The sequence below is a fragment of the Antedon mediterranea genome, chromosome 10, assembly GCF_964355755.1.
Source record: "Antedon mediterranea chromosome 10, ecAntMedi1.1, whole genome shotgun sequence".
NCBI lineage: Eukaryota > Metazoa > Echinodermata > Crinoidea > Comatulida > Antedonidae > Antedon > Antedon mediterranea.
The window spans coordinates 18,417,760-18,443,074 of NC_092679.1; the positions used below are offsets into that span (position 1 = coordinate 18,417,760).

General features: G+C 32.6%; 2 protein-coding genes across 4 annotated transcripts; both read left to right on the forward strand.

The window, feature by feature from the left end:
• On the forward strand, positions 1 to 24,377 carry LOC140059893 (uncharacterized). Of its 3 annotated transcripts, XM_072105870.1 has the most exons (26): positions 1 to 176; positions 1,708 to 1,841; positions 1,988 to 2,083; positions 3,265 to 4,375; positions 11,732 to 14,622; positions 15,990 to 16,139; positions 16,366 to 16,482; positions 16,797 to 16,821; positions 16,987 to 17,075; positions 17,201 to 17,278; positions 17,403 to 17,585; positions 18,650 to 18,754; positions 18,847 to 18,878; positions 19,172 to 19,262; positions 19,759 to 19,819; positions 19,993 to 20,130; positions 20,519 to 20,657; positions 20,755 to 20,856; positions 21,469 to 21,529; positions 21,657 to 21,692; positions 21,880 to 21,947; positions 22,085 to 22,167; positions 22,443 to 22,473; positions 22,638 to 23,116; positions 23,272 to 23,378; positions 23,483 to 24,377. In XM_072105870.1, the coding sequence occupies exons 1-26, from the start codon at positions 74 to 76 to the stop codon at positions 23,501 to 23,503; spliced, it is 6,531 nt and encodes a 2,176-aa protein (XP_071961971.1). In that variant the 5' UTR covers positions 1 to 73; the 3' UTR covers positions 23,504 to 24,377. The 3 variants fall into 3 exon arrangements, with proteins under 3 accessions (XP_071961971.1, XP_071961969.1, XP_071961970.1); XM_072105868.1 differs by lacking the exons at positions 1 to 176; positions 1,708 to 1,841; positions 1,988 to 2,083; positions 3,265 to 4,375 and adding an exon at positions 7,837 to 10,474; XM_072105869.1 differs by lacking the exons at positions 1 to 176; positions 1,708 to 1,841; positions 1,988 to 2,083; positions 3,265 to 4,375 and adding an exon at positions 7,837 to 10,474 and having other exon boundaries at positions 15,993 to 16,139.
• On the forward strand, positions 4,681 to 7,747 carry LOC140060857 (uncharacterized). The gene is made up of 2 exons (XM_072107216.1): positions 4,681 to 7,641; positions 7,694 to 7,747. Exons 1-2 carry the CDS (start codon positions 4,783 to 4,785, stop codon positions 7,745 to 7,747), a joined length of 2,913 nt encoding a protein of 970 aa, XP_071963317.1. The 5' UTR covers positions 4,681 to 4,782.
• Positions 24,378 to 25,315: the final 938 nt, after the last annotated feature.

The following is a 25,315-nucleotide window of genomic DNA, read 5'->3' on the forward strand; positions in this document are numbered from 1 at the left end:
AATAGTGTTCGTGGGAAGAAGATAGCGGACGCTTCTTCTGATTTTAATGTTTACATTCCACTAAATATCGAACATGAAATTAATCACATATCTAAGTTTATCATTATTTTTAATTACCTATGTGTCAACAGCTAAATTATCAGATTTCAGACTGTGTACGGATCCGAAATGTCAGGGTAAGTTAGGCTCTTCGAAGGACACATCTTGTCCTCCCCCACACCGGCAAACACGGTACATCATCGTGTACACGGTTGAATGATTCCGGAAGTCAACTTAGCCTAGGTATGGCCTACAGTATTAGATAGACCCCGGTCAATGACTGGCGGAGTTGTTATTATTTATATTATAAAATGTTATCAAGTAAATTACATGCTGCTGTTGTTATTATTATTAATCAATAACATAATAGAACATCATGCTTTAAAGATGTATTGTCCCCCTGAAAAAATAATTCTTAAAATTGTTTTTGAATATTCTATTTTAATGTAACATAATAGATGGTTATCCACTTTGACAAAAAATTGGATGAAAAAAAAATGTATTTACCTGAAAAAAATGTAATTTAAAGCAAAAAATGGTCAAATTGGCTGCCAGCTAATGGATTTTTGATTGAATTTTACCATTTATTTTGTCATTTTATAAGTGAAAACATGATTTTTTCTTTTTTTTCTATTGAAGTGATTAACTTGATTAAAGCTATAAAATAACATATTCAAAGTCTGATTTAACTAATCTTCATTTTTCATGTTTTTTGGGGACAATACACCTTTAACTATTATTAACTATTATAAATGAATGTTAAATTTGATTTATTTACCCTATTTATATCGTTTATTATTTAAGCCATACATATGTGAAGTGTACTTTTGTTGTAACAAAAATATTGTAAAAAATAAATGTTTGTTTACAAGTGATATATATCTATCTTTACAACTGCTGCAGTTTTTTTTTTCGATTGGATAGGTGGTCAGAGCAATTTTTCATTGTTCATCTATGATCTATTAGTATTTTGCCGTGTTTGTGTATTTGGTGATTTCATCTCTCCATCTCCTCTTACTTATTGTCTCACTCTGCTCCTTTTACCATTTCTTGGTTACTATTCTTTGAGCTTCTTGGTCCATTTATTATCTTGAGAACTCTTGTTACAGTATGTTTCCTGCCCATCTCCATTTCATTTCTTTGATCTTTTCTATAATATCCTTGATGTTTGTTTTTTGTCTCATTTTGGTGTATTTTGTAGTAAAACACATGACTGCCAGTAAAATTTCTATACCATGGCCCTGTAGTCATTGTTTATAATATCATTTCTCCTAATTTAATAGAGCTGTCCCTGAATAGAGCTTGGCCATAGTAAAAGCTCTATCTACACTATCTAAACTTTATGTGACAAAAAATGTCATGTCCATATATGCATGTTTTTTTCAAATAAAGTTTGATAGTTTAGACAGAGCTTTAGTTCATGTCATGGGAAAGTGTCTTTTTGAAGCTTGGATCCCACTAGTTTGCAACACTAGGAGATAAGTGCAATGCAAGGGATTTGACCAATTATCAACATGTGCTTACATCATTGCTAACGTCATTGCGTTGTGTCCTATAGAGAACCAAGCATGATAGAGGTGTTCCCTGAATATTGTCCCAAATGAGGGGTCCCACGTAGGCTAGAGTATGCTGGTTATGTTATCAAGCTTGTTTTACTTTCCTCAACAGCACCAATATCAAAAGGCAAAGCCCTGGTGACACACATGTCCGCTGATACTGATTTACTAAGTTTTGAGAAGGGTGACGATATACTAATTTTTTCAAGAGGTGCTGGAATGAAACCTGATCTATGGGGTGGTCAGGTAAATAGTTTTCATAAATATTTATTAAAAGTATTATGCCACATTTGTACTGTATACGAAAATAAGTTGTTAAGTAGTGAATAATTCCATCAGAGGAAATCTCAGTTGACAAATTATATATATTTATTTTATCTTATATCTAATAGGTTGTGGGAAAAGGAGTATTAGGCTATTTTCCTAAGAATTTTTTCCAAGAAACACAAGTATTTAATAGCAATCCAAAGCATGTAGTTGCTATAACTGTAAGTGTATTTTTTTGTCCTCATAGGCACAGGTATGATTTTTTGGGTGGGGTTTTGATATAATTATGATACAATAATATTGTTAGCGAAATAGCTAACAAGCATCAAATATGTTTTACTTTAGCACTCAGTACCTGTGCCTCTGTTATATAATAAGAATGAGAATGAGAAAAAGTCGCCCCAACCGAGACTCAGACTCGGACCGCCTGCTTGATATGCAGATGTCCTAACCACTGGGGCTTTCATGGTATTGTTCAAACTCGATTGGATAGCGACTCTTTAACATTCTCGGCGTGGTACGGCGGAACAGCACTAGTCCTCAGTTGTACGCACGCGCAACAGAGATCAAATTGATACGCCCTCATCTTTCAGTATTTTTATTCACGAGGCGGGATCTCCGAAGAGATACTTTTATATATATAAACACAGCAGGCAAAGAACATTAATTCTAAACCACCCGGTGATATACTGAAATTTAATTAATTAATTTGAAACGATAAAGATGAGGAAATCTGTGAGAATGATAAAAAGTCGCCCCAACCAAGATACAGGCAAAGAAAAGTAATTCTACACTGCCCGGTGATACTGAAATTTAATTAATTAATTTTAAACGATAAAGATGAGGAAATCTGTGAGAATAAGAAAAAGTCTATACATATATTACTGTATTAATATTATTTTCAACACATCAAATTACATTTTGCAGTATATGTTTAAGAAATTCTGCATACATTAAAAACATCTGGACTTTTATGACAGCATTGAACTACTGTATTGTAATAAAATTAATCACAATTGTAATCAGTATGGCTCTGTTTGTAGTATTCAAATAGATAAAGGATAGCTTTGCAAATGATATAAAATCTGACCAAAAAGAAAACCAATGCATCATGTTTAAGAGCCTCTGCTGATAAAATTTAATAAACACTATGTTAAAAAAAGCTTAATGTGCTTTTAAAATCCCATGATATTTCTGGAGCTTTGCCCCATAAACCATGGAGGTATGGGCCTCTCCCCACCCTCGACACTACACTCTATAGCTGGCCTGCAAGATATAACAGTCAGACCCATACAATAGTGGAAACCCCTGCTTTAGAAGTATGTTATTATAATTATATTTAGGTGGTGTAGTAGTTGGTGTAAGAAGAACAATGAACAATAAAAATGTTTGTTATTTACAGCTTCAAAAGCCTGACATCCCAGTTGTTAATCAACCACCTAAAGAGATACCGCCCACATCAACTGCTGGTGAGCAACAACCAGAGTTACCAACTGGACAGCCTGTCGTTATGGCTGAAGGTCAGCAAAGTGAAAAGACAGCTACACAACAAATACATGCACCACATGTGCAAGGAACTCCCCAACAACATCAGGAAACAGAAACAACACAACATACTCAAGAAACACATACACAACAACACACCCAAGAAACACTGAAACCACAACATACTGAAGAAGCAAAAATATTACAACATAACCAAGAACCACAAGAACCACAACTATCACAGCAGGACAATACCAAACATTCCCAAGATGAAAACGCACAGCAACATATCCAACAAGAACAAATACAAGTGCCACAAAACACCCAAGAAGTAGAGACACAACAACACATACAAGAGGAACAAACACAACAAAATAGACATGAAGAACCACAACTTACCCCAGAAGCAACACTGGAACAAAATCAAGATGTGCAAACATTGGAACATAAACAAGATGAACCAGCAGTGCAACAAAATCAGGAAACACCAGAACAAACCCTAGAAACACATAAAACACAACAAAGTAAAGAAGAAGAAACACAACAGCTTAAACAAGAAGAACAAACGGGGCAGGAAGAAAAAGAAGCACTACAGCCCATCGAAGAAGTTCAAACACCAGAAGAACACATGGGGCAGAAAGAAGAACCACTACAGCCTAAAGAAGTAGTTCACACACCTGAAGAACAAACAGGGCAGGAAGAAGAACCACTACAGCCCATCGAAGCAGTTCACACACCAGAAGAACCAACCGAAGAAATCAAAGAATTAGAAAAGATATCCGAGGTAGAGTCAGAAACTGAAACACAACAATCGGGTGAGGACAGTCCGCAGACTGTCATTGACCTTGATCAAAAGGATCAAACATCTGACGGTGACAAAGATGTAGAAAGCAAACAAACAAATGAGAAGACTGAAGGTTTACCAGAAATAGAAGATGAAGTAGAATCATTATCACATAAAATACCAGAATCTCCTTCTGAATTGGCTCTTGAGGTCTTGGAACCAGATGAAATTCCAGTAGCTTCAGGTATGTCTTTTTTATATTAATATAAAACTAACATTTTCTATTAAGTGTAAAAAAAAACCCATTAAAGCATTTTACTCTATTAAGAGTTTTGAAAAGAAGCCTTGGAACATGTAGGTTTACAATTAACTGCGTTTGCTACACCGTATTATCATCTAAAACTAAGTGTACATCTTGTTTTTGCTTTACTAACTATTCATGCTTAAATATATAGTAATGATTTAGTTGCAGCCAATCCAGCAGCAGATGGTAAAACACAGAGCCAGGAGCCTGATAAGGTAGACACTACAAAACCTGGTAAAATAAATAAACATTCAGATAATAGTGATGTGTTTGTTTCTGATAATCAGATTGTTAGTAAAGACCATCATCATTCATTGGATGATGGCCAAAGAAATGGTGACCAAAGAATGGTAGATGATTTCTCAAAGTTTGTTGAACAGAAAACTGCACCTAATAATGTCGTTAATTCTGTTTTACAAAACACTGATGCTCAAAAAATTAAGCTGGATACACACACATTTGAAAATGAACAGAACTCGAAAGAACACAGTCCATCTGCTGATGTCACAACTAACCCTTCTGAAATTCATGATCAAAAAAGTATAATTAATAATAAAGGAGTTTGTTCTAATAGTGTGCTGGAGTTCATTATGAAAATATTCCAATGTAAAGTTGAAGAAGTCTTCACTGAGAAATCACTGGTTCGTGAGCCTAACATTAAAAGTGAAATTGACACAGTAACCTCAACAATAGAATTAACAGATGAAAAAGCTCCTGATAAAAATGCTGTTGATGTTAGTGGACTTCTGGAAATATCGCCTTGTCAGTATGTAAGTTTTGAGTCATTTGTCTTTAAGAAGACAATGCTTCGTAAGCCACTTGCACCTTTATTGAAAATCACCACAGACAATACTGATGAATTAAACATTGATTCAGATACTACAGTGTCTTCATATTGCAGTAGTGTTTTAGATGAATGGCTGATGTTAAGAAAGAGACCATCTTCAATATGTTTATTGCCTGATACTTTATTAGATAAAAACAAGGAATCACAATCTGATGATAAACCAAAAGTAGAACCAGCTAAAGAGGAACAGGAACATGTGTCAGTTAAAGAAACAGAATCAGAAGTAGAACCAGCTAAAGAACAGAAACATGTGCCAGTTAAAGAAACAGAAGTAGATTCTGCTAAAGAACAGGAACATGTGGCAGTTAAAGAAACAGAATCAGAAGTAGAACCAGCTAAAGAACAGGAACATGTGCCAGTTAAAGAAACAGAATCAGAAGTAGATTCCGCTAAAGAACAGGAACATGTGGCAGTTAAAGAAACAGAATCAGAAGTAGAACCAGCTAAAGAACAGGAACATGTGGCAGTTAAAGAAACAGAATCAGAAGTAGAACCAGCTAAAGAACAGGAACATGTGCCAGTTAAAGAAACAGAATCAGAAGTAGATTCCGCTAAAGAACAGGAACATGTGGCAGTTAAAGAAACAGAATCAGAAGTAGAACCAGCTAAAGAACAGGAACATGTGTCAGTTAAAGAAACAGAATCAGAAGTAGAACCAGCTAAAGAACAGGAACATGTGCCAGTTAAAGAAACAGAATCAGAAGTAGAACTAGCTAAAGAACAGAAACATGTGCCAGTTAAAGAAACAGTATCAGAAGTAGATCCAGCTAAAGAATTGGAACATGTTTCAGTTAAAGAATCAGAAGTAGATTCAGCTAAAGAACATGAAAATGTGTCATTTAAAGAATCAGAAGTAGATCCAACTAAAGAATTGGAACATTTGTCGAAATTAGAAGTAAAAGAATATCCAGAATCAGAAGTAAATAAAACAGAAACCAAACAAGAAGAAGCATTACATAAAGTAAAACAAGAAGTCAAAGAACCAAAAGTAAAGATAGAACCAAAACCTGATGTGCCTACACAAATTCATAATGGTATATGCCCTAATGATTTTCTTTCTTGGTTAATATCAGCATTTCACTGTGATGTCTTGGAACATGTTCAGTCTTTTAAGCAGTTAATGAATGGTACCAATTCAAATTCTTCTTTACATTTTTTAGATATTGTTCTTTCAACATGTCCTAGCCATCATGACTTTCCACAAGCTGATTTAAATAGTCATTCTTCTGTGATTAGTATTCCTGCACATTTAAGAAAAGAGTTGTCAAAGTATGATCTTTCAAGAAAAGATGTTTGTCATTTCTCTTGCTTCCATTATTTTTTACAGTTTATAGGTCGTCAAGATTTGTGCTTCTCTTATGATATTCCACTTCAGATTGATAATAGTCCTTCCTCTTTCACAAAAACCATCAGTCCAAAACCAATTAGCATGCTAATGACATGTCCCTCTGTCTTGAACCTATTTTATTCAGAAACAAGAATGTGTCCTTTTGTCAAAAATTATTCAAAATCAGCCAAACAGGAAGTTGTCTATACTACTGTTGGTGATTGTGTCGATTACATGATTGATTTAATCCTTCCGCAAGTTTGTCTCACTAGAATGTCTGACAAATTTGAATTTTCAACTGATAAGGAAACAGTCGCAGAAACAACAGCAATTTCAGCAGCTAAGTTGAAAGATCCAAATGTTTGCAAAACTATTGAATTTCAACAGGTTGTAAAAGAGTTGTATCAGCCAGTTTGCTCTGCAGAAATTAAAGTTCAAACTAAATATTTACCCACACTGTTTAAAGACAACTTAATAAAACCTGATACAATTGGCTCACAAAGTACATGTCCTAATACCGTACTAACAATATTTCAACCAATTGTCCATAAAATGTGTTCTCCAAAAACTGCAAACATTAGAGAAACTGTTAAAGCAGAGGATACCACACCAACATTGTTAAACAAAATCTTAATCAAATCTGATATTAAATCTATTGCAATTGGCCCACAAAGGACATGTCCCAACACTGTACTAAAAGTCTTTCAACCAATTGTCCATAAAATGTGTTCTCTGAGAGATCATAACCGTTCAGAAATGGTTAAACCAAAAGATACTACACACAAATTACAAGACATCTCAATCAAACCTGATACTAAATCTATTGATACCATTGGGTCACAAAATGTGTGTCCCAACACTGTACTAAAAGTCTTTCAACCAATTGTCCATAAAATGTGTTCTCTGAGAGATCATAACCGTTCAGAAATGGTTAAACCAAAAGATACTACACACAAATTACAAGACATCTCAATGAAACCTGATACTAAATCTATTGATACCATTGGGTCACAAAATGTGTGTCCCAACACGGTACTAAAAGTCTTTCAGCCAATTATTGTCCATAAAATGTGTTCTCCGAAAGATCTTAACCAATCAGAAACTGTTAAACCAAACAATACTAAACAAATATTGTTAAACAAAACCTTAATCAAATCTGATACTAAATCTATTGATACCATTGGGTCACAAAATGTGTGTCTCAACACTGTACTAACAGTCTTTAAATCATTTGTTTATAAAATGTGTTTTCTGAAAGAAAGATCTTATCCTAAACAAATTGTTGAACTGAAGGATTACTCTAAACAAGAAATTAAAGCTAATCAAAAAAAATCAGTTTGCCCAAGTGTTATGCTAACCTTTCTACAGCCATCTAAAAGTTTACAATGTAAAATTCCATTACCAGAAGCACATTTATCACATTGTTGTGTCAAAACATTTTCAAGCAGTATATTAAACATGTTTCTTCCTCAAAACAAAACAAAATGTAAAGCTAAAGATAGAAAACCAAGTACAAATTTCTATCCCTCTAGTAACTTTGGCTCCTCAATTTCTGTTATTAACTTATTTGTACCTAAAAATAAGTTGGTATGTCCAGTTCGTCAACAGAACATGAAAACTAGTGTGGGCATTCCAACTTGCCCTAATATGGTATTAGACATTTTTATACCAATGCATAAATTAAAGTGCCCAATAAGGACTAACAAGACAGACGACACATTTGATGCTTCCAAAACTCATTCATGTCCAAACACTATGTTAGAATTGTTCATGTCCGCAAATAAATTGATATGCAAAAATCTATTTTTTAAGGAACAAAGTCAAACCTATGGATCCACATCTTGTCCAAATTTTGTTTTTGATTTGCTACTTCCACTATATAAAATGAAATGTGAAGCAAAGAAAAATATGAAACCTACAGAAGAATCACCATTTTGTACAAATGACGTATTAGAAATTTTATTGCCTATGCAAAAATTGAAATGTAAAGTAGTTTCTCCTTTTTCTGGCAATCTTTCAACCAGTTGCCCAAATGAAGTTTTAGAAATCTTGCTTCCATCTCACAAACAAAAATGTCTGATTGCATTTATTGACGTGATAAAAGAGAATAGTTGCCCGAATTTTGTTTTAATCATGTTCCTTCCTAATCATAAACTGAAATGCTTAATACCAAAAGCATCAGAACCAATTGAAGATGTAGACTGCCTCAATTACTTTCTTGAAATGTTTCTTCCATCCCATAAATTAAAATGTTCAATGAGAAATTATTTGCCAGAGGTCTCTTGTCAAAATACTGTTCTAGATATGTTTCTTCCAATACACAAATTAAAATGCCTTAAAAAGGTATCTTTGTTAGGAAACTCTTGTCCAGACACTGTTCTCCAAATGTTTCTTCCATCATCTAAATTAGTTTCCATACCAACAGTAATGTCAAAGGTGGACTTGAACTATTGTCAAAACACTGTTCTCCAAATGTTTCTGCCTTCTCATAAATTAGTGTGTAAAACTCCACCCATCCAAGTTTCTCTTTGCAATGATGCAATTTTAGAGATATTCCTTCCATTACACAAACAAAAATGTTTAGTTAAACAATCTAATAAGCCTGTATACCAAAATGATAAATGTGTGAACTATATTTTGGCGTTACTTGTGCCTGAAAATAAACAAGTCTGCAAGAACAAAGTAATGGCAGAAAATGAGAATCACTCAGATACAGATGAAATTTGTATGAACATCGTTTGGCTTTGGCAACAAATTGCAAATTCTAAGCCGATGTGCAATGTAGTACATTCAGACATAGAAATGACAATGCCTGTAAAAAAGAAGACTGAAAATGCAACATCTGTTGCCTCCGCCGTAAAAATAGACTTGGCTGATAAAGAGTTTATCAGCAAAGATCCCTCCGCAATGAAAATGGACTTATTAGATGCCTCCGCAGTACAAACAGAGCCTAAAGAAACTTCACCTATTGACCAAAATATCTTACCAGTACATCCAAAGACATCAGCGACTAATGGCAAAGATCCCCCGACAATAAAAATAGACTTTGATGCTGGTAAAGATTCCTCGGCAGTGCAGACAGAGGCTAAAGAAATATCAACTCCTGGTCAAGATAATCTAACAATACATCAAAAGAAACCAGAGTCTAAAGATCCAAAATCGGTAGGAAAAGTGAACTTGGATGTGTCAGCAGTAAAGGCAGAGCCTCAAGCAACATCTCTTGTTCAAGATATTGTACCAGTACATTCAAAGACTCCAGAATCAACCATGTCTAATAATGATGTCTCAGCAGTACCTTCAAAGACTATAGAAGTAGTGTCTGTTGATCAGGATGTCTCAAAACACCATCTAGTAACTGTGGAAGAAACATCTAACAATCAGGATGGCAAATTAGTTAGTCCAAAGAAAGATAAAAGAACATCCTCTGCTCCATCAGTAAATTCAGAAAGGCGGAAAAAATCTGTTTGGAAAACCCACGATATCTGTTTAAATACATTTTTAAATATGCTGGATCTAAACCCATATTGTATAGAAACCTTGGAAACTAAACCTTCCAGAAATCAGATTATGCCACCAACATTTGATGATCTAGATCTTGACAACATGAAGGTATATATTTCTGATCAGTTCAATGATACTGATGTCAATCATCATGAGTTGGTAGTGACATCACACTATTCCATGCCACCTACATCAAATGCCCTTATTTGGCAATTTGAAAATCCCCAATGTTTACCAAAGAAAAAAATGCTGTACACAAATCATAATGTAGTTGTCACTCCTTATATGGAAGACAGACTAAAGCCAAGACATCTCAAGGAACAAACTGCTGTTAAAAATGGTGAAGGAAAGAATGCTGATCGTGGTAGGAAAATAAACAAATTACAGCTTATTCTACATCACTTTTACATCCCTCTCCATTCCACCATCCAATTTCTTATTTGTTACCCAGCCTCCCTTATCTGCCTTCCATCTCTCTACCTACAGTACTCACTTGAAAGCATGGTTGTCTATTTTGAACAACTTTTTTTACTTAACTGAAGAATTGCTTTTGTGGCATCAATCTTATTTCTGCACTTATAAAATTAAATTTTTAATCTCCCTTGTTTTAGATTGTTTGTAGGACTTTGCAGTGCCTTCTCTCTCATTAAATGCTTTTTTTTTATTCCAGACAGTTTTACAGCTTTTGCACATATTTTGTGTTTCTAACTTTTTGCCATTTGAAGTTCTAGATCTGTGGTGGTGGTGGATTTAGTATGAAAGCAAAGCTTGGTTTAAACTATTACTTTACTTGGCCATAGTACTCTCAAACAGGTTCAAAGAGTACCTGGACAATGCATGCTTTTAAACTTGTTCATAATTTCAATACTGTTGTAATGCTTTCTTTATTACAGGTGTTGTATACATTTCATTTTTCATTTGAAAATTGTTAATGAAATATTTAAATAAACATTTCATTGGAACATTTTGTAATGTTGTCTATTGAATTAATCAAACAATAGAGACTTTAGGAATGGTGACACATTTTACCCTTACCTCATATAACAAATAATTTCCAATGAGGTGTGTATTTAATGTAAATTTATCATTGTTTTGGGTTTGCCTTTGTTAATTGTGCATGTTTTTACAATAACTTCTTTATTATGCTCATAAAAATAGTATAATAATTTTAGTTGAGTTATGTTGGTTTATTATTTCATGTTTACTATTTGAATTGATTCATAATTTAATTTTACATCTTTGTATTTGTGGGGTTTGATTGATTTTTGTTGAATTGATTTTTTTTTGTTATCAAGAGATAAAATGTTTGATTGATGTAGAAATACGAATACATTTCTTAAAAAATGTAACTATAAATTTAAAATGATTTTTTATACAAACAGTTGCATTAATACAGTAACCTAAAATGAGTCTTATTGTTTAAAAACAAAATAATAGAACTCATGTTATTGTGCTATTTTTGCATCAATTTTAACATTTTATATCTTTTCATAATTTGTTTTAAAGACATTTATTCGATTGCGGTTTGCATATTGTGCAGTCAATTACTTTTTTCATGGTGATGGTGTTTTTTATTTATCTATTGTTTCGTGAACTATAGTATGCATTTGTTTCTCTGTAGACTCAGAAGGCCTAGCCAGTGAATCACACCCACTAGAGTCTGAAGCTGGAATGAAAGGACCACAAGATAAGGTAAGAGATGAGCAATTTGAAAACAATATTCACAAGGAACAGCATGAGGTACAAGGTGGAGCGCATGTTACTTTGGGCCATTCAGAAGGTGGTAGTGATATTGGAAATTTACAACCAGGAATTGTTCAAGTAGAGTCTGGTGTACCACCAGCTCTTGATGAAAGTGTTGATGATGTTGCAGGAAAGAAAGAAAATGTTGAACAAAATCCAGTTTATGTAAAAGAACAAGATAATGAATTTGTTGACAATAAAGATCAAGAGAGTGAAGATAATGTTGAAATGAAAGATGTTATTAGTGATTTTAGAGAAGAAGAAGTTCTTGATGAACACAAAGAGGCAGAGAATATAGAAGATCCAGCAACTCATCTTCAAAATGAGGTTTATAGTGAAATTAATGAGAAAGATGGAATAGAACCTGTATCAATAACCTTAAATGATTCTGAGAATCTTTTACACAAAAATGATGATAAGGATGAAGAAGAAAATAAAAGTTGTGAAGAAGAAAGACGCATCAAAGAAAGAAGGGTTGAAGAAGAAAGGTTAGAAGAAGAAAAAAGAGGTGAAGAAGAAAGACGAGGAGAAGGAGAAGAAAAACAGGACAAAGACAGACTAGAAATAGAAAAACAGGAGCAAGATAGACTAGAAAGAGAAAGACAAGAGAAATTAAAACGTGAAGAAGAAAGACAGAAGCAAGATAAACTAGAAAAAGAAAGACAAGAGCAATTAAGACTGGAAGAAGAAAAACAGAAGCAAGATAAACTAGAAAGTGAAAGACAAGAGCAATTAAAACGTGAAGAAAAAGAAAGACAGGAGCAATTAATACGTGAAGAAGAAGAAGAAAAACTGGAACAATTAAGACGTGAAGAAGAAGAAGAAGAAGAAAAACGGGAACAATTACGACGTGAAGAAGAAGAAAGACAGGAGCAATTAAGACGTGAAGAAGAAGAAGAAGAAAGACAAGAGCAATTAAGACATGAAGCAGAAGAAAGACAGAAGAAATTAAGACGTGAAGAAGAAAGGCTTCTAGAAGAACAAAGATTAGAAGAAGAAAAGAGAATCGAGGAAGCAAGAATTCTTGAAGAAGAAAGAAGACTTGAGGAGGAAGAGGAATGGTTAAAATCAATGATTGAATCAGTAGATGCAGAGGATGAAAAAAGACTAAATGAGGAAATAGCTGAAGAAAATTGGCTAAATTCTATTGTAAGTGAAGGGAACCATGACGAAGATTACGAAGATGAGGAAGAACGGATAAATAAGGAAATGCTTGAATATGCTAAAGAAGAAGCTAGACAAAATGCTGAAGAGATTTTGAGAGAAATGAAAAATATGGAATTTATCAGTGAGTCTGACACAGATGAAGATGACTACAACAAAAATGTTGGGGTTACTTCAAATGATCCTGAAGAAAATGAAAAATCAAAAGAAGACATTAGCAAAGAAAGCAGCCAGCCTGACAACAAGATGGAACAAGCTGCTAAACGTAGACTTGTCAAAAACCTGTTAAAACCAAAGAGACATAAACAAAGACGTAAAGATGATGTTCACAATGCTGGGGATGATGTCAACAATTCTTTGGAAAGTCAAGTGCACAGCACTGAACAAACAATACAGACTGAAGAGAGTGGTGAACAAAATAGTATGAAAAAAAATGATTTTCAGTTTGGTGTTGGCTTAAAACAAATACCAGAAGAACAAGAAAAAGAAAACCCAGAGATTGATTTAAGTACCCAACAACAAAAGCAGCAAAAACAAGAAACTGAAGAGAAAATAGATTTAGTTCCAGAATCCCTACCAGATAAAATTGGAGATATAAATACAAATCAGAAAAATCCTTCTGATTCTTCAAGTAACCAAAATCTTAATTTCGACAAAATTGAAAAAGAATTTATTGAGTTTAATGAAAGGAAAGACAATATAAAGGAAAAAAATTACATTCTTGAAGATAATGAAGATAAACCTTTGGAGTCTGATAGTACAGATGATTTTTACTTTGACTCTGAACAAAAAGAAAATACAGCTGACCAACAAGGAAACTCTAAAAAAGATGTTGATTTGGAATCACATAATTTAGAAGAAAATCATGCTGAAGAAATTGTTGAAACAGAAGTCAATTTAGATAAAGGAGTAAAAACTAAAACAACTGAGATTTTGGAATCAGATGTTGAAGTTGAATCAGATGTTGATTTAGAATCAAATGTCGATTTGGAATCAAATGATGATTGGAAATCAGAGGGTGATGACATTGATATTGATAAAGAACCACAAAGTAATTCCAAAGAAAATCATGTAAAAGAAATTGTTGAACCAGAAGATGATTTAGCTAAAGGAGTAAAAACTGAAACTGAAATTGTTGAGGAACCAGAAAGACATTTCCAACAAGAGGATGTAAAGGAAGTTGAATCAGATTTGGTAAGTGAGGGTTTTGTAGAGGGCCTAAGCGATTCACAAGCTGTTGAAGATCAGGTAGAGCAAACTAAAAGAGATGAAGACATATATGTGGAACAAGAAGAAAATGAAGTAGATAATGACATGGAAAATGGCAACAGACAGAAAGAGCCAATTCAACCCAATATATCAGCAATCCATAGTGTTCCCTTGGAAATCGAAAGAAACACAGCCTCTCCAAAAATACCCGAAGTTCATACTAATAGTGACCCGCTAGTAGTTGCTCGAGTTGGAGATGTGCTAAAACCAAATCAGAAGAATGTATTGCCAGATGCGACTCCACAGAGGTCATCTCATCAGGGTGATTCTCATGGTCACAGTGGTCAAGATCTGGAATCTGATACATATGTGGTTCACCGAAAAAGAACTCTTAAGGTGTAGTCTTGATCTCCTGTTCTTTTGGATGTTGCTCTGCCTGATTGCCAACGTAATAGTCCTAATTGCTTTTAATCAAACTAACATCAAATATATAAAACAAAAGTCTGATCTGCAAAGAGTTTTAAGTCTGTCAAATGAAATAATTTGTAAATGATTCTCAGCGAACATTTTCATTTGGAATCTTAAATATTTGAAACATCGTTTCATGCTACTATTTTAGCTACCATTTATGATTTTGTAGCATCATTTCACTATGCTACACTTTGTGAAAATGTTCCCTGATTATGTTAATTCTGCATGCATCTGACCATAAATTTAGTTTATGCAACTAAATTAAGGAATTTACCAAGCAACTAAATTGAATTGCAATAATTAATAATAAATTTGTATTATATGTATACAGTACCAAGCAAACTGTAAAAGCACCTGGCATGCATTACTAATCTATTGTGGCATAATAATGGAAAATGGATGTTTTGTTTTTTATTTTGTGCATTTAGGTTACCACCATACTGGCTATGTTAAAATATAATATTGTACAATATATAATGGTCAGTTAATATTGTTCTAATATTTTTTAATTTTCTCATTGGATTTATATATTAACTATCACTGTTATGTAATTTTAATCTTAACGACACTATTATCTAAAGGCTCCTACCAATTCTGCGGTCAAGAAAATTCCAAACAAAAATGTTTTCAAAATTTTACATAGGCCTTTTTATTATTATTATAATGTCTATAATTGTATTTTAAATTAATTTAAATTTGTGCTTAATAATATTCTAAAAGAAATTGATAACATTAGTAATTTATGATATGCTGCAGTGACTGGTAGATATGATTTTAGATTAAATCTTTTGCATGTACCAATCCATTCAAATTATAATGTATTGTTGTAAAACAGCTGCACACTCCACATGCAATTAACCTGTTTGTACAGTATGCATGATTAATTAGTATTATGAATATGCATGAACTAAAGTACTTGAATTTAAGTTCTGCTCTGTCGATTTAGAGACTTTAGATTTCTTTAGTAGCATGTTCTTTAGTTTATTTTTATTTTACATTTTTAGCTGAGAAAAAAGTAACAAAATCAGATAACTAAAATTAGATAGATTTTTGACAACAAAATTAATTTTGCATCATAAATGGAAAAGTACTCTAATAATTGCTAAGTATTATTAAGATTTTTTAGTTTTGTTAAACTTTTTTAATTGTCATCCGAAACTAATTATTCTATATTGCAGTTACTGCAGTAACTACATAATGATTTGCAAAAGAAGGTTAAAGAGTAAATAAACGTTGGACCTGGTTCCTTATTCTTTCCTTCATCATTGCATTCATTTCTGCTTTATTTCTAGAAGTCAGTTGAGGAGAACCTAGAAGAAGAGGATGACAACAAACCTGTTGTAAATGATACAACGCTGTATGATGTTTGGTTAGAGTTGAAAGCTGGTATTCGTCCAGGTGTCCAGAGCTTAGTAGGTCAATTAAACCCTTTACTTGAGCAGGTAAAGTTCCACAATTTGTTCCTATAAGTATCACATTGCACTATTGTTTGAAGTTTTAAGTAAAACCTTTTATAAAGGTTTTTTTTCAATTATGTAGTATTTTTTTAGCAGTGGCGTAACAGCTACTTCATGGATGGATAAAAAATGTATATAATCTTTGTTATTTAGATGTTATTATTTTCTACATTTTATGATAATCCATTTTTGTTAATTTTTTGTCTTTCAGCTTCCAGATGATATGCACAAACAGTTGATTTCACCTGACTTGTGGGGTTATCCATGGATTGCAATACTTTTTGCACAGTCATTTGTTGTATTTATGTTCATAATGTTGTATGGCTGTGTAAGTACAACTTTTATATGTTTATATTTACACAAACATTCTTGATGCAAAATAATTAACTGTAATCTAAGTTATACAATTTATTAACTTTGTTTCTTTTATAACACTATAGTGTCTTACTATAATTCACCAAATTTCTGAGTGTCTGTTCCAGCTTTATTCAAAGACTAGAGGTAGCAAACTTGGTGGGTGGGTGCAGCTCAGTATAAGAATAATCTGTAGATAGTTTGTTTGTCTGACCTTTATCCTTGCTCTTTATCTTTAATATTTATACTACTATGCATCCTAATAGTTAATTCTTTTTTACTTCTCAGATGTGTAGATCAAGAGCATCTAGAAGTAAGTATCTTTGCTTAGAAGATTTGCTTTGTTTTAAAAAACTTTACCTACAGTATGCCAATATTTTAGCCAGTATGTGGAATAATCAATGCAAATGTTATACTGGTTTAATTAAGACATTGATGGTTTCCATTGTTAATCAATTATTTTATGTTTTATTTGTAGAGTTAAAGGTGTTACATGAGGCCGAGTTGTTAAACCAAGAAAATGCCAAAGAAAATTTATATGACGCTTATGAAAACATGGCTTCTGTGGTAAGTTTTGGTCTTGACATGACTGGGTAGCTATTTAGCATACACTCTTGCAGTGTAGATAGGCCTATACTGTCATTTTCCTCTATACCACATATATATTTTATTTATATTTATTTTTTTTGTAGGCTAAAGAGTACCATCAGAAGTTCAATGACTTAGAAGAAAAAAGTTTGGATTTTGATAATAAAATTAAAGAAGTTGAGGTTTGTACAAGTTCAATGTAACTGGTTTTTCATCTAATATTTCAAAGAATGAGCATTATAATATTGTAATGAATTCAAGTTGAAAAATAAATTTATATATATTTGTTCATCATTTTATTTGCAGAATGAGAAATTGGAAGTGGAGTTAGAACTGAAAACTGTTCGTGAAGAACATTCAGATTTGTACAAGCAACATGAAGATACAGTAGAAGATTTACAACAGCACCAGCAACATATAGCAAAACTACAGAGCGATATTGATTCAGCTTCTAACTTAATTCAAGATCTTAAATCATCAATTCAACAGGTAATTTACAACTACCTAGAAACAAGAGAATATAAATTAGCGGACTTTCAATTTGCAATAACCTAGGAACTTGTTACGTCATGTTAATTCATTTTGCGCGTGCAGGGATATGGTGACATGCTCCTAGATTCTGTGATACATGTTTTGGCGAATTCTAGTTCCAGACAGTGTCAAAAAACAATAATTACGTGCAAATCCTAATTGCCGTGGGTCCGTGGAGGACCTAATCTGAATTTCCTCAGTTTCCAGTTAAGCTTGAGGACAAATATAAATACCTTTACCTTAATTGAAACACCCTAACATGCAGGTCCAACGTCCTAGGTCTTCTCAATTCTCAATTACTTCCACCTAACTAAAACCGTTAAATCTATTAAACCGTTAATACTATTAAACCGTTATAACTATTAAACCGTTATAACTATTTAGCCGTTAAATCTATTAAACCGTTAAATCTATTAAACTGTTAAACACTATTAAACTATTAAAAGCTGTAAAAAATTATTAAACCGTTAAAAACTATTAAACCGTTAAAAACTATTAAACCTTAAAACTATTAAACCGTTAAAAATGATTAAACTGTTAAAAACTACTAAACCGTTAAAAGCTATTAAACCGTTAAAAACTATTAAACCGTTTAAAACTATTAAACCATTTAAAACTATTAAACCGTTACACTATTAAACTATTAAAAGCCGTAAAAAATGATTAAACCGTTAAAAACTATTAAACCGTTAAAAACTATTAAACCGTTAAAAACTATTAAACCGTTAAAAACTATTAAACCGTTTAAAACTATTAAACCGTTAAATCTACTGGACCGTATAAGTCTATTAAACCGTTAAAAACTATTAAACCGTTTAAAACTATTAAACCATTTAAAACTATTAAACCGTTAAACACTATTAAACTATTAAAAGCCGTAAAAAATGATTAAACCGTTAAAAACTATTAAACCGTTAAAAACTATTAAACCGTTTAAAACTATTAAACCATTAAATCTACTGAACCGTATAAGTCTATTAAACCGTTAAAAACTATTAAACTATTATTTTTCTTGTGTATAGCTTGAAGATCAGCTAAAAAATAGTATAGAAAAAGGGGCTCAACTTGAGCTTGATTTGGGAACTGCTCAAGAACAAAATGAATTATTGGAAGAAACCAAACAGCAGGTATTTTGAAAGAAAATATTTCTTTTTTTTTAATGTATCTTATTAAAATATTCTTTTATTTACTTACTTAATTTGATTTTATTATTTCGTAGTATGCACAGGACACGGATGGCTGGAAACAAAGGTATGTATTTAAAATATATATATATATATCCAATCTGCAGACAGTACTGTTTCGATCTTATTAGATTTCGTCAGTGTAGCTCCGGTTTCAAAATGAAATGTACCGCAGAACTGGCACAATATATAAGCTGAGCCAGGTGTGCGGGACATGGTACACAGATTTATAAACAGTGCACAAGCTCAACGAGCGATATATATATATATTTTCCTAAATATTATAACTAAGTTGTATAAATTATTAGAGTATTAATAAAATTGAGAAATTTGAATACACTTTTTGTTTTCTTCTAAAAGACATTCTGAAGTTCAAAATGAGATGGATAGGTTGATTGAGCAACAGACAGAATTTAAGGAAACTATCAAAGAAAAAGAAGATGAAAATGAGGTATTGTATAATCGGAAATAGAATTGTATATGCCTACTTGAACAAAGCTCGAACCCCGACCTCCAGATAACTAACCTGCCATTCATACTGTCTACACTATCAAACTTGTTTGACAAAAAAAGTGTGATGTACCCAAATATTATAGTGATATTCCCAAGTATGGTAGTGATGACATCATCATGTCCATATTTGGGCACATCAACTTTTTTTGTCACATCAAGATTGATAGTGTAGACAGAACGTTAGTTTCAACGGTAAAATAGATTCCTGTATGCAAATACATAAACAAACAGATGTCTATTCTACTCTTTTTATTTATGCAAATAAATAAACAAACATAATAGAATAGACATCTGTATGCAAATTAATTGTGCATATAATTATGCATAAACAAAACAAGGTATAATCAGGAATAGAATAAAATCTAAATAGACTATTTAATATTGATTTGAAGACTTTTGAATAATTTAAAACACATTTTTGTTTGTATTTGTAGGTTTTGAAGGACTGTCTTGTTCAATTAAAAGGCCTTGAAGCTGATGAGGAAGATGGAACAGGTAGGAGAACCAGAGACAAATATATTAAATTATGTCTTGATTTCTGTCATGATTTTGTGATTTGCGATAAGAGTTGATTCACAGCTTGTTCCCGCTGGTAAATGCTTTCTCTTGCATTTCAAATAACTAGTTATCTAGTAATAATCGCATATATTCTAAAAATTAATTTCCAGAAGGCGATTTAGAAATGAAGATTCAACAGTTAATGGATGTTTCTAAGATCAATACTCGGTTGGCAGCGACAGAAGAAGAGAGACAGCGGCTGGAGAACAGCCTACAAGAACAAACGTCTCAAAGACAACTTCTAGATAGTAAGATTTTTAAGTTTATTTAGTGTATCAAGTAAAATAGATAGATCAATGATATAAGTCAATGAATCAATCATGGCCTAGGTTGTACCATAGAGGTATAAAATCTAATTTTATACCTCCATGGTTGTAATACTATTCACCTAAGACTGTAATTTCCTAAAAAAAGGCAAGTTTGTTTTATGACACACGAAGAGCTACTCATAAAAAAAAAGTATGAAGTAAGGTAAAGGAGAGTTAAAGTCGTTAAATATCATGAGCTTCATAAAGTGATACTTAACTCTATCTGGTCTGCAAGCAAGATGATATATAATTATAATCTAGAAAACTGTTTAGAACCCCTGTCTTATATTACTTTTATGCACCTTTGCCTGCCTCTGTTATCCCACAGACCAAGTAGAAGATTTAAAGCTACAACTGAAAGGATTAACTAGTGAATTTAGCAAAGTTCAAGGAGCACACAATCAAGCCGAATCAAAACATGAGGTATTACAGCAGTACTGGAAGGAACGAGAGACAGAACTGCAAAGGTATGCTGATAATATGTTTATATACTCGTCTTTATTCTACTTCTCATAGAATCATCAAGTTCTTCTGTACTTATTATTTCTTCATTGTTTTCAACAGGAAACTAGGAGTAACCGACGCCAAAAATATTGAATTAAATCAACAGTTAGATGATTATAGGAAAAACTCTACAGATGCTCAAGAAGATTCTGCAAACTATAGGTAATTGCATTGGTTTGTGTACTAGCCTAATGGGCTCCCAAATTTCAATATGTTCTTGCTCAGATAATTATCTTTTTCAAATATTATCTTCATTTTTCTTTTTGATGTCTTGTGTAAACAATTTTAAATACATGTTGGTCACGTAAAATCCGATATGACATATGTTGATAAACCAAATAGGAAAAACTCTACAGATGCACAAGAAGATTCTGCAAACTATAGATAATTGCCTTGATTTGTTTACTAGCCTAATGGGCTAGTAGAATATAGTGTGTTCTAGCCCACTATTTCTGTAGCCCATAATAACCTGATATTAAACATCAATGTCTTGTGTTGTTAAATGAGCCTGATTAAGATAATTGTTCCTCCCAAATTTCAGTATGTTCTTGCTCAGACAATTATTTTTTTTCAAATGTTATCTTCATTTTTCTTTTTGATAATGTCATGTGTAAACAATTTGAAATATGTGGTAATATCTTAATCATACATGTTAATAGATCATAGCATACATCCAATTTTCACTAACATATTTTAATATGTCTGCATGACGAGTATTAAATCTTGTTTGAATTTGATTTTCTAGTGATTTTTGATTACATTTTTGTATTTTAGAAAGCAAGTTAAAAACCTGATGGATGAAATGGAGAAACAAAAGCAGAGTCTCAGTAAAGAGGTAGAGTGTGTTTTAAAATCCACTAATATTTTTAATTTAAACATCATATTGCATATTCCATTACAAACTCTGTATTCTCATATGTGTTAATAATTTATTTAATTTATAAACATTTTGATTACCTTAGGTTGCTGCCCAGGAACAAAAGGCTCACAACAATTGGGTAAATTATTATTCAATTTATAAATAGTTACGATTTGGCGTTAGCAGATTTATTTATTAAAACATTTTAAAAATATTGCTTTAAAAAAAACACTTTAAATGATCCATAGACATCTGAGAGTCTCAATGACAAGATATTTATTATTAGAAGAAAAACAGATTTTAATGAAACAATATTCGATTTACAGATTGCTGCAAAGAAGTCTGAACGAGAATTACAGGAAGCTAAAAACGATGCAGCTCTTTTACGGCAAAGGTCAGTTGATTCTTTATTAATAAGAAAGTATTAATTTGATTAAAAAACACATTTTTTTAATTTAAATAATTATACTACACCATTTAAGCATTCTTTTATGATAATTTTTCTTTTCATTTTTAAAACTTTTTTTTCAGGTTGACAGAACTTGAAGGACGTAAAGCTCCAAATGAGAACGTTCTAGTAGTTAAACCTTCCCCCTCTGCTCCTTCTCCACATCGTAAGAATTTTTTCATTTATTCATGTTTCTACATATCAAACCGGTCATTTAAATAAATCGGACACCTGAAGTTTTGAAGTTAACTCTAATAACAACCAGATTTCAGTAGGGAATCTTTTATTGCATATGCCTTCAAATAATTATTTTATAAGATATATGTTTAAAAACAATAAATAAACAGAATTTTGTTTTAAGTCCAAAACAAAATTAAAGAATAGATATTTGGGACAAAATGTCTATAACAGAACATTGAACGTTTTTTGTTTATTTTATAGCAACATCAACCGGAAGAGGGGGCCAATCAAGGTAATGTTATTGTGTCTTTCGTTTGTGTCACTTTTATTTTTGTTCTGGTCTAGTGATTGGATTTTTTATCATGACAAGAAATGCAGTAAAGCAATAACTATGAGTAAAAAGAGACTTGTTACATCCTGTCGTATAATTGTTATTGAAAATATTTATATTTACAGTGAACGTGGAAGTACTAGACGTGGGCCAAGCAGGAACAGCATCGCAGACATCCCTTCACCTCCATTCTTAGACAACCATCGGCCAGGTTCACCACCAAGACGGCGTACACCTCCAGGAATGTACGGTCCTCCTCCACCACTCCATCCGGATGAGTTCCGTGGATTTCCTCCACCATCAGATTACCGCCCTCCACCTCTTGGGCATTTTGATGATTTCGATCCTCATCTAGGCCCACGACCAGGATTCCCGGGGGATATGGACATGATGAGGCCTCCATTCCCGGATATGGAATTTGACGGAATGCGTCCACCACTTGGTCCGGATCATCCTGGAATGTTTTCACCACTCATGTTTCCTTCTCCAGGGGATCATCGTTTCCCACCTCCTGGTGCAATGCCACCTCCAGGTGGAATACCTCCCCCGGGTGGAATGCCTCCTCTGGGTGGAATGCCACCTCCAGGTGGAATGCCACACACAGGTGAATATATAGTTAAACTATAAATTTAATTAATACAAATAAAGTAGAACCATCTTCGGGAACCAAGAAAGTTTCCCCTTAATAGTGGTGTCCCGTTAATAGTAGTTAAAATAACCATGTTAAATCGTCCAATATTAATTCTTTATTTTCAAAAGGAATGCGTCCACCCTCCGGATTACGACACGGTAATGAAAGATTTGGTAATCAGAGAACGTCATCACCATCGGAGGCAGAACTGATGAAAGTTATACCGCCACCAACTGTAAGTATTAATGCACTTGTAATTCATTTATTTTATACATGTGATTGTGATTTTGTTTTGTTCCATAGATTGGCTTTAATTCATAACACAATATTCTCTTTTAGGGTTTACCAAAAGGTGTGTGAACAAATCCATGCCAGTTATGGAAAATGCTTTAGTTTAACTCAACAAGTGCAATGACAACAGTTTAGAAGAAAACTGTAATACTTATGTATGCAACACTTTCAGATTAAGGGCTGGCATTCCGTAAAATTAATTAAAATTGCAAGATACTTTAAGTCAGTCAGACTCATCAGAAACACTGTAACAAATATGTCAAAATTAAACATAATTTTTAATATAATTTATTTTATATGCTTAGATTTTTAAGAATGTTTGTGTTTAGAAAAGGTGCTTGTAAAATTAACTGCTGCCAATCCAACCCCATCCCCTCAACAACACAATAAGTTTTAGCTGCTTATCTAGGTAAATAATTTTAATGTTAACACAGCAAGAACTACAGTATATCTGTGAATTTCCAGTATTTACAGTAATTTATAAATGCTGTAAATGTGAATTGTATTCCACACCCTTTGATCATTTGAGGAAGACATAATTATAAAGAAATAATTGATTTATTATCACAATTAATTTAAATGTGCAAATGAGATTGAAATTATAAATTCTGTGGTTACTTGGTGTGTTGATCCCTTTGGAGCTAAAATGTTTGGGTACGGGTAAAGCATCAGAGCCAAAAATTTGACGGCCGGCAAAAGATAGGACATCAAATTAAGCTCATCCCTTCATTCCGCCACTTTTATGCCCCCCCCCCCTCCCACACCACTCTACTTCAACATCCTGGATCCGCCACTGGATACATTAAAAACTGGGTTTGGGTAAGTAGTAGGAAACCAAAGCTTCCGGTTCATATTTTTGAATTAATTAAAATAATTTAATAAATTGTTGGTTGTTATCAAGAGAAGTGTTTGACATTTTTATTTTATTGTTGTACTATGTACATTGAGGTTAAAATGTTATTAAGTATATAAAATAATTTGTGTTTAATTTCTTGGTTCGTGATTTGTTTACATCACTTTATATAGGCTATATAAAGTGATGCTATTTGCACACATTTCTACAATGATACTATTATAGTACAGGATTTTTTTCGTAAAATAGGCAAATTTCGACCTTTTTATTTTTTGCCATAAATGGTTACTATACGTGTATAAGATAATTATAACGCAATATATGCACATATATAGCAATGTTATTGCATAATAATATTTTTTTTAGTAACCACTTTTTACATAAATGGTTACTATAGCATAATAAACATGCGCACAGTCGAATAATGGGTTCTGCGCATGTCCATTGTGCTATAGTAACCAGTTTTATCGAAAAATAAAAAGGTCGAAAATTGCCAATTTTCGACCCTTTTATTTTTTGACATAAATGGTTACTATAGCATAATAAACATGCGCAGAGTCGAATAATGGGTTCTGCGCATGTCATTTGTGCAATAGTAACCACGTTTGACATAAATGGTTACTATAGCATAATAAACATGCACAGAGTCGAATAATGGGTTCTGCGCATGTCCATTGTGCTATAGTAACCAGTTTTATCGAAAAATAAAAAGGTCGAAAATTGACATTTTTTGAAAAAATTCCTGTACTATAGTACAGGAAAATTTTCGAAAAATGGCCAATTTTCGACCCTTTTATTTTTTGACATAAATGGTTACTATAGCATAATAAACATGCACAGAGTCGAATAATGGGTTCTGCGCATGTCCATTGTGCTATAGTAACCAGTTTTATCGAAAATAAAAAGGTCGAAAATTGACATTTTTTGAAAAAATTCCTGTTCTATAATACAGGGAAATTTTCGAAAAATGGCCAATTTTCGACCCTTTTATTTTTTTGACATAAATGGTTACTATATCATAATAAATA